This window comes from Meles meles, chromosome 19 (assembly GCF_922984935.1).
Source record: "Meles meles chromosome 19, mMelMel3.1 paternal haplotype, whole genome shotgun sequence".
Classification (NCBI taxonomy): Eukaryota; Metazoa; Chordata; class Mammalia; order Carnivora; family Mustelidae; genus Meles; species Meles meles.
The window spans coordinates 18,544,975-18,553,996 of NC_060084.1; the positions used below are offsets into that span (position 1 = coordinate 18,544,975).

Genomic DNA, 9,022 nt, shown 5'->3' on the forward strand with positions numbered 1-9,022 from the left:
AGGACTCTGGGATCATGACCTGAGCTGAAGGAAGATGCTTAATGGACTGAGCCACCCAGATGCTTAAAGATTTTATCTTTAAGTAATCTCTACAACCAGTGTGGGGTTCAAACTTATTCATCCTGAGATGAAGAATCACACACTCTACTCACTGAGCCAGCCAAGCAGGAGTCCTTGTTAAGTTTTATTTTATTTTTATTATTTTATTTTTTAAATTTATTTGAAAGACAGAGATCACAAGTAGGCAGAGAGGCAGGCAGAGAGAGAGAGAGAGAGGAGGAAGCAGGCTCTCTGCTGAGCAGAGAGCCCGACGTGAGGCTCAATCCCAGGACCCTGAGATCATCATGACCTGAGCCAAAGGCAGAGGCCCTAACCCACTGAGCTACCCAGGCACCCCTAAGTTTTATTTTAAAAAGGCTTTTAAAAACTGTTTTGGAAGAGACATGAACCATTTGTGGACAATAGTGGTTGTCTGGTATGAATTGAGATTCCTCACTTGTAAAATATGGACACTGTATAACATTTGCTTTAGTAAAAGTAAATTTCCAAACACTCTCTCATTGGACTTTCCTAAACTCCTTCCCAGTAAGGAGGAAAGGAATTACTGTCCTATTTTGCAACTAAGAAAATTGGGACTCAGAACAAGTGACTACCTTATTGAAAGGCAAATGGCCAGATAGAAGCACAGAGAGAGATCCCAGAAGAGCAAAGGTGTCCTGAAGTTAAAGAAATTCAGTCTCTTTATTCTTTGTTAGAGTAACTTGATGTCAGAGACCTTTCATGTCTTGTCTAAGATCCCAGAGCTAGCTGGCTACTCAGTTTTTTAATCTATAAATTAAGGACAAAGGCATCTACTTGTGTCTGTCAAGACTGTTTTGGTTTCAAGTGACAGAAACCCAGTTAGAGTTGCCTTACACAGGGGTTTTTGGGTGGTACAGTCAGTTAAGCGTCTGACTCTTGGTTTCGGCTCAGGTTGTGATCTCAGGGTCGTAGGACTGAGTCCCACATCAGGCTCCACACTTAGCACAGAGTCTGCTTGGGTTTTCTTCCCTCTTCCTCTGCTCCTCCCCACTAAAATAAACAAATAAATCTTTTTTTAAAACTGGCTTACACAGAAAAGGGAATGTTTTAGCTCAGTTAGCTGAAAACTCTGGGTGTATAAGTGACTTCAGACATGGCTGGATCTAGGTGTTCAAACACTGGCACCAGAAATCTCTCCGTCTGTGTCTCTGTTTCTCTTGGTCTCTTGGTTCTCTTTCTCTGTTTTAGTTTTATTCACATGCTGACTTACCCTCCAATGGTGAAAATTGTTCTTTCCTGATATTCCCACAAAAATCTTGGTTTGACTTTAATAGACTTTAATACTTTGGGTTACCTGTTCATCCCTGACCTGTGGACATTGAGCTGCCATTGAGAGGGTAACATTGCATGAACGGATGTACTAGGCAGACAAAAACACTAGATGATACCTAGGTTAGTGCCTGGCACAAAGTTACAAGCTCTCAAAGAACGGTGGCTATGGCAATCTTAAAGGTCCCTTCTGGTTTTGAAATTCTAGGATTTTCCAACTCTATACTTTGATACAAAGCCAACTATAAATGTTGGCAGTCAAGGAAAGTGCAGGATAACAATTTGAGTTCATACAAGGTCAATTAAAAATACCATAAAATGAGCTGAGAAGGGGCCAGAAAAGGAACTCTAGAAAAGGAGCACATGCTCTCCCATAGCAGAGGGTAGCTGCCTGGCCCTTGCCTCCTTTTGTAGCTGAGTCAGGGGAAGGGCAATGACAGAATCAACGTGTGGCCCTGGAAGGGGATTTCCTGAGGCTCTGGGGCTACTATGTGCATAGATCTTTCAAAGAATCCTGCTTCTTTTAGCATCAAATGACTTGGCTGGACCAGCTCTGAGAGCTGAAGGCAGCCGAGAATGGGCTGGGGGAGTCCATTGGGCTGCAAAGACTGCCCAGTGTGGATGCTTTGGTTAGGTGGTGACCAAGCAATGCCCCAGTGAAAGGCAAGTGTGATGTAAGGGTGTGTGTGGGTGGCAAGCCCAGAAGAAGCAGAGCTGGAGCCGCGGTTCCAGCCAGGCTCTCATTCACGCGGTAAGCCAGGTAAGTGGTGCCCCCTGGAGGTGCATATTGCAATAGCTCTTCTGTTTGCCCTACCTGGGCTCTGTGAGAGGGAGGGAGGCCTGTGCCTCCTCCTGACAATGGGTTCCTGACTGTTCCAGGCTTCTCCCATTAGACTCCCCCTACCAAGAGTTGTTTGGGTATGTTTGCATCCTCTCTCTTTGAAAAAAAAAAAACAAAAAAAACTATTCTTTTCCCAGATACGCTGAGTATTGTAGATGTATTGGTTGCCTAGAGGCTAGGTAGTTAGGATTTCTCCAGAGGCCACCTGAATGTCTGAGGTCACACAGCAAAGGAACAGTTGTATTAAAACTCAAGATCCCTGCCCATCAGTGGCCTTTCCTGGCACAGCAGAGTTCCAGGTTTTGGGAGTAGCAAATTGATGGTGGTGTTCCCAGCAGATGTGGGCAACAGAGCCAGAGGTTCAGAGTCTTGGGTCTGGGGTCTCTGGAAGGATCTGGAGGCTATAGTCCTTCCTCCAGGCCAGAAGAGTTGTTCCTTAGTCAAGAGACATAAATCAGCCATAGGAGCCTCCATCAGCTTTTTATGAATTTTTCTGCCACTGCTGCTAATTTCCTGAAAGTCTTTTCTTCCACCTCCAGGCTCCCCCTCGAAAGGGTTCTTGCTCCTTAGCAGTAGGTCCATAATGAAGTGACTCCTTGGGGAGGTCCCTGGCATGTTTTTCCACCAGCACTTGTGGTCGAAAGCTGGGAATGGATGAGTCCTGGGCCACAGCTGGAGGGGACTGGGGCTGGAGTACGGTCCTCCTGCGATTGTTCCCAGATGTACGGATGAGGAGAACCGGGCCCAGAGAGGCAAGTGGCTTGCCTGAGGACACACATAGAAGAATAGGCAAAGACAGGAATATTCCGTTCCAAAATTCATCCAAAAAGAGGTATGTTGAACTCTGCACTGTGACACCATCTGATCTTGAGTTCTTTCAGGCTTCAAGTGAGTCTTTCTTCTCTTCCCATTTCTCCCACAGACCAATGGGCCCAAACCCATCTCCTTGTGGCCATGGAGTTATCAATGTGATTTTAGAGAGTAAGTAGTAGGAGGCTAGAGTGAGGCTATAGTCCTGTCCTGATCAGCTTTCCATGGAGGAGGTGGGGAGAGAAGAGGTTTCCCCAGCAACAGTGGGCCCTGCTTATGTACCCAGTATGGACAGCACATACCCTTGGGGTTTTCATGGATCTGGTGGGTAGGGGCTGAGGTCTCCCAGGCCCTGGGGGTGGGGGGAAGCTGGCCCCAGGCTGGGCTGGGTGGGAGACCTCTCAGCCAGAGTGCCCTAGGAGCCCTCCAATGAATAGGGGAGAGGGAGTCGTCAGACCTGACCCCTGCTTTTGTCTAAAACTCCTTAGAACAACAGGACATCTAGGAGTCTCTCCCAACTTCTACCTCCCCTTCCCTCATCTGTCACCTAGTCCTGGGCAACTGTTTTACCAACTTGCTTGCTGTCTCCCACGAAGGACTCCTTGTTTGGTTCTGCATTGCCCTCCCTATGCCACTGCATCCAGCACTGGTCAGGAGCCTCAGCACCTTTAGCCCAGCCCCCTGTGGCACTGATGGCGGAAACAGAAGAATTGTGAACCTTCCTCCTGAACCTTCCCTGCCGCATCTTCTCTTCTAGAAACTTCAGCCTCATCTAGCATGTCTTGGGCATAAGCTTACTTTTTTCCTCACTGCAGGACCCCAGCGTGGCCAGCTTGGGCTGGAAAGGGCTCAGTTGGGGAAGACGAAGCCTTGAAGTGGTGGCACCTGACTGTACTGCTCCTCTTCCAGGCCGTCTTTCCTTCACCTGATGCCTCCCTGGACCTCAGAGCTTCTATAAACTTGGGATCCCGGCCAGGCCCTTGGAGCACCTCCCCTGGCAGCCTGTGGGCTCTTGGAAGGCAGGATTGATCCCTTTTGGGTCTTCTAGAGCCCACAGGTGGCCAGTCACGGCACGGGACCCAGGATCTTTCATCACCGATGAAAGATGATGAATGCCTGTGGCCCTGTGCTGCCCACTCAAATTCCTGCCCACCTCCCGGCCGCGGGGACACGTGCCAGCATGGGACCTGCTCTGCGCGCAGGCAGCCCTAGCGGGGCCTTGGAAAGCCCGAAGACAGGAGAACCACGAGATCGCAAGGGGCTTGGGCAGAACTCACCCGTTCCACGGCTGCCAGAGACCGGGGGCCGCTCCGCTCCTCCGCGCCGCCTGCCGCCCGCCCGCTGGCCTGGAGACTGCTGGCTGGCGCCTGGGCTAGGGCCGTCACAGGCGCAGGAGCCCTTCGGGGGAGGGAGACCCCCCTCCGCTGCCGTCCCAGACGCCCGACCCCGTCCTCACGCCGCCACCGCGGCGAGTTCCAGCTCCTGGCGTCCTCGCGTCCCGGGCTCTGGCCCGGAGCCAGGCGACTGGATCTATCACTGCCGCTAGCGGGAGGCGACGGCGGGTCCCACGGGGCTCCCAGGCCGCCGGCGCTGTCTGCCGGGCGGGGAGAGCGGCGGCGGCCGCGGCGCTGCGGGGGCTGCGGTCAGCGGGGGCTGCGGTCAGCGGGGGCACCGCGGATCCGCCGCGTCTCCCGCACTAATTGGCCCTCCGTCCGCCCCTTTGCGGGTAATTGCTGCTTGGCCGGGTGGAGGTGGCAGGCGGGGTGTCGGAGAGGAGGAAGGGGCGCCTCATCCGGAGCCGGGCGTGAGGCTCAGCCCGAGCGGGGCGGGCGGGAGCCGCGTGTGCGCGCTGTTCCGACGCGGGGTTTGCGCCGCTGTGCCTTCGTCCTCGAGGTCGCCCTGACACGCCGCGGTAAACCCGGGGAAAAGCCACCCAACTGTCCTGGGGCCTTCACCAAGATCTGTGCACCGTTCCCTGCGGGATGGGGCCTGGCAGAGACTTTAGGGACAACTCTGGGTGGCCGTCGGAGACTCGGGTGCAGCCGGGAAGCCGAGGTGGACACAGGCCGGGAGGCAGCCTTCCCTGCCTCCCTCATCCAGTGGTGCCACCCCAGGAGGAGCAGACAAGAAGAGGGGTGGCTTCCTGAGAGGACAGGGTGGGTGTGGGGCAGGGACTCCGGGAGGCAGGGGGCCAGCTCACCATCCTGGCTGCCCACGGGAATTCCTCCAGGCTCCAAATCTGAGAGAAGGTCCTAGGGTATCCCTGGGAGTCCTTTATGAGCCTGGCATCAGCTGCAGCCTGTCTGAGCCCAGACTGAACCCTAGTTCCTCCTCAGCGGCACACCCTCCGATTTGGGAGATAATAGCCTCTGAGCAAGTGGCTCTCTGGAGCACCTTTCTTCCCCAGACATGCAAGAGAGCCCAAGGAGGGAACCGAGGGACCCTCAGGAGCAGGCCTGGATTAACCTGCAGTCAGACCTTTGGACCTCCAGGTCAGGGTATCCTGTAGGCACTGAAGTGAATCAAGCTCAGCTAGTCCCTGCTGAGTTGTGCACAGGACCACCTTCCAGGGGGCTGAGCTCCTAGCTCTCACTCAGGGTCCCAATGAATGGCTGTTTGGTTGACTGTCCCCTGGTTAGAGGTGGGCGGGGATGTTCTGCTGCCTATGTGTCCCCTGAGAGTAGGGCTGCCACACCTCCTCTGGGGGCCATCCTCCCTCAGGGATTGCTCCAGGTCTGGATGGAAGCGGCAGGGTGGGTCAGACAGGCCTGTATCAAATTCCCACTCGGCCACTACTAGGTCATGACCTTGAGCGAGGCCTTTTATGTCTTGTGTCTCAGTTTCCTTATCTGTAAAATAGGGGTAATAAAATGTCACCCTTGTAAAATAGGGGTAATAAAATCTGTGACAGAGTTGTTGTGAAGATAAATATTTGCTTGAAAGGGGTGTTGTCTCCCTCTTCCAACCGTTCCTTTGCTTTGCTGGGCATGGAAGATTGGGGGCCCCTGCCCCCCACCACTCTCTGCAGCTTCTAGTTGTCTCAGGAACTCCAGAAGCCCTAGGAATAGAGACTAAGCAACACTGTAGTTTGGGGCATAAAACCTGTGGGACACTACATTGCGGCATTTTTCATAGCAGCATTACTCACAAGGGCCAAAACGTGGAGACAAAGCAAAGGTCCATTAACAGATAAATGGATAGACAAAATATGGTATGTACATAGCATGGAATATTATTCAGTCTTAAAAAGGTATGAAATTCTGATGCACACTACCACTTGGATGCATTCTGAAGACAGTTTGCTCAGCACAATAAGCCAGACACAAAAGGACCGATATTGTATGATTCGGCTTCTATGAGGTACCTGGATAGTCACATTCACAGGATAGAAAGTAAAATAGTGGGTACCAAGGTTTGGGAATGAGAGGAAATAGGGAGTCAGTGTTTAATAGATGTAGGGTTTCAGTTTGGGATGATGAAAAAATTCTGGAGCTGGATGGTGGCAGTGGTTACATAACGACATGAATGTACTTAATACCGTCGAACTGGGCATTTAAATATGACTAAAAGGGCAAATTTTATGTTATATATATTTTACCACCAAAAATCAACAAAAAACTAAACTAAACCAATAAAACTTGTGGTACAGGTTGGGGTATGCCCAGATCCAATTGTAGGAGAGGCCAGAGTAAGGAGTCTGGATGCAGCACAAAAATCTAAACCCACGGGCAAGTGAGCATGGAGTATGGATGTCCTTGAGGGCAAGAGCAGAGAGCCTGATGCGAGACTTGATTCCAGGACCCTGGGATCATGACCTGAGCTTGAAAGCAGAGGCTTAACCCACTAAGCCACCCAGGTGCCCCAAGTCAACAGGTTTTTATTGAGGACCAATCCTGTGTCCAGGGTTTTTGGGGGGGGGGGGCTTTGGAGGGGAGGAGAGTAGGGGAGGGAGAGAAGATCCTAAGCTGTCAAAACTTCACTCCACGTAATAAGAAAGCTGCCCAAGGCCTCAGACTGATGTGATATGAACAGGCACAAGGCTGAGCAGGAAGAATGATAAATGACAAGCTGGGTTCAATGCTAGGGGCAGTGGCAGTCTGGGTGGCTTTCCCAAAAGAAGTGGCTTCAGGTCGACCTCGAAGGGTGGGGAGAATTTGGAGAAGGGAGAGTAGGGTTTGCCCTGAGGCTGGGTAGCGGGGCACAGCATAGCAGTAAAAGGATCTGGCCCAACCTGATGGCATCAGTGAGACCTGGGGCATCATGGGATGTCAGACTGAATAGGAGAGTGCAGGGCCCCAAACAACAGGTTAAGGCTCTAGCTCTGGCCTGGAGGTAGGAGGGAGCCTCTGTAGGGCTTACGTTGGGGAAGGAAGGTTGCTTGTTTCAGATGAGTCCATGGCCAGTCTCCCCAAGCCTTGGGTGGTGGGACAATCCCTCAGACTCCCTCCCTGCAAAACCACCCTCAGAAATGCCTCTGTTGGGGCGCCTGGGTGGCTCAGTGAGTTAAAGCCTCTGCCTTTGGCTCAGGTCATGATCCCAGGGTCCTGGGATCGAGCCCCCCCCCCCCCCGCCCCATCGGGCTCTCTGCTCCGCAGGGAGCCTGCTTCCTCCTCTCTCTCTGCCTGCCTCTCTGCCTGCTTGTGATTTCTGTCTGTCAAATCAATAAAAAAAAAAAAAAAAAGAAATGCCTCTGTTTCTCAGGTCTGCAATGCTGGTGCAGTCTCACTTGTCTTCACCATGCCTCCTTCTCTTACCCTTCCCTGATTCACCTTCCCTTTGGAAGTTGGGGTCCAGGAAGTCTTTACAGAGATGATATTTAGACCTTTAAGGAAAAAAAAAAGTATGTGGTGGTAAAGGGCTTCCAGGCAGAGGGAACAGTATGTGCAAAGGGTTGGAGGTACGAAAGACCAGGTCTTTTGGAGGAAGCACAATTGTAAGGTTACAGAGAAACATGGGGGTGTGTGAAGGGGATGGATGTGGAGAGATGTCATAGTAAAGATTTTGAAGATTTTCATGCCAAGAAGCTAATGGATTGGGACTTTAGTCTGGGGGCAGAGGGAAGCCATAAGAAGTTTTAAGCAGGTGAGTGACTTGGTCTGATGGTATTTCAGAAAGATCCCTTGAGTGTCATGGAGACATGGATAGGAAGGAGAGAGAATGTGGAGATAGTCACAAGACTAGCCAAAGCTCAGCCCACATGTCACCTCTGCCAGGAAGCTGCTTCTGCCCATCCAGGCTTAGTCAGACACCTCCTCTGTGCTCTCAAAGCACCTTCTGCTCCCCCCAGTACAGCAACTTACTGTTTTTGTTATAACATTAACAAGCAGCTGGAAGATGTGTGTCATGTCTGCAAGATTCTTGAACTCCAGCTCCCGGTATAGGGCTGGGCAAAACCCAGAGCATTATGAATACATGAGCGAATGAAGAGTATGGTCATACGACAGAGAAAAACACATTCTAGGGACATTTAAGACCTGGTGACTGGGGAAGAAGGGGCGGTCTGCTTGGGTTGATCATGCATTTCCTTTGGGACACACAGGGGCAAATACCTGAGCAGCTGGTCAGTGGGTCCAGCACTGAGCAGGAGGACTGCCCAGACATGTCAGGGGACCAGACTCAAACTGTATGGGCAAACTTGGCCCAGTATTTCATCATTTGGCGACTCAGCACTTTGTCCTCATCTGTGGAATGTCTGGGGGCCAGAAAAGGATGTGACATTTGGAAGAGAATGAGGGATGCTAACATCCCACCCTGCTCCTTCCACTATTGCTTCCATACCAAAAGGCTTTCATTTCGGGGAACATTCTAGATTAGGAACTACCTTACGGTCGGTCAATGGAGAGGTGGTGTCCCTCACCCCACACTATCCACCCAGTCCTAGCGGCCTTTCCTATCAGCTCTGCCCACCCATCTACCCAGCTGCCCCATCCTGCCCATCTGGCCTCCTGCATCCCTCTGCAGCGACCTTCCACATTCCATTCTTCCTGCCTCTGTTTCATCTCGTCATCTCCTCTGGGATAA

General features: G+C 51.7%; 1 protein-coding gene across 1 annotated transcript; it reads right to left on the reverse strand.

The window, feature by feature from the left end:
- Positions 1 to 398: 398 nt before the first annotated feature.
- Positions 399 to 8,346, reverse strand: LOC123930503 (translation initiation factor IF-2-like). Its single transcript, XM_045986732.1, has 3 exons — positions 8,302 to 8,346; positions 4,279 to 4,638; positions 399 to 2,956 (listed from the first exon to the last, which is right to left on the reverse strand). Exons 1-3 carry the CDS (start codon positions 8,344 to 8,346, stop codon positions 2,435 to 2,437), a joined length of 927 nt encoding a protein of 308 aa, XP_045842688.1. The 3' UTR covers positions 399 to 2,434.
- Positions 8,347 to 9,022: the final 676 nt, after the last annotated feature.

Coding starts and splice junctions, on each gene's coding strand:
- LOC123930503 (XM_045986732.1), bottom strand. CDS start 8,346: ATGACACACATCTTCCAGCTGCTTGTTAATGTTATAACAAAAACA. Junction 4,639..8,301: donor TTAATGTTATAACAAAAACA/GTAAGTTGCTGT, acceptor CGCTGACCGCAG/CCCCCGCAGCGCCGCGGCCG. Junction 2,957..4,278: donor CTCTGGCAGCCGTGGAACGG/GTGAGTTCTGCC, acceptor GTGTGTCCTCAG/GCAAGCCACTTGCCTCTCTG.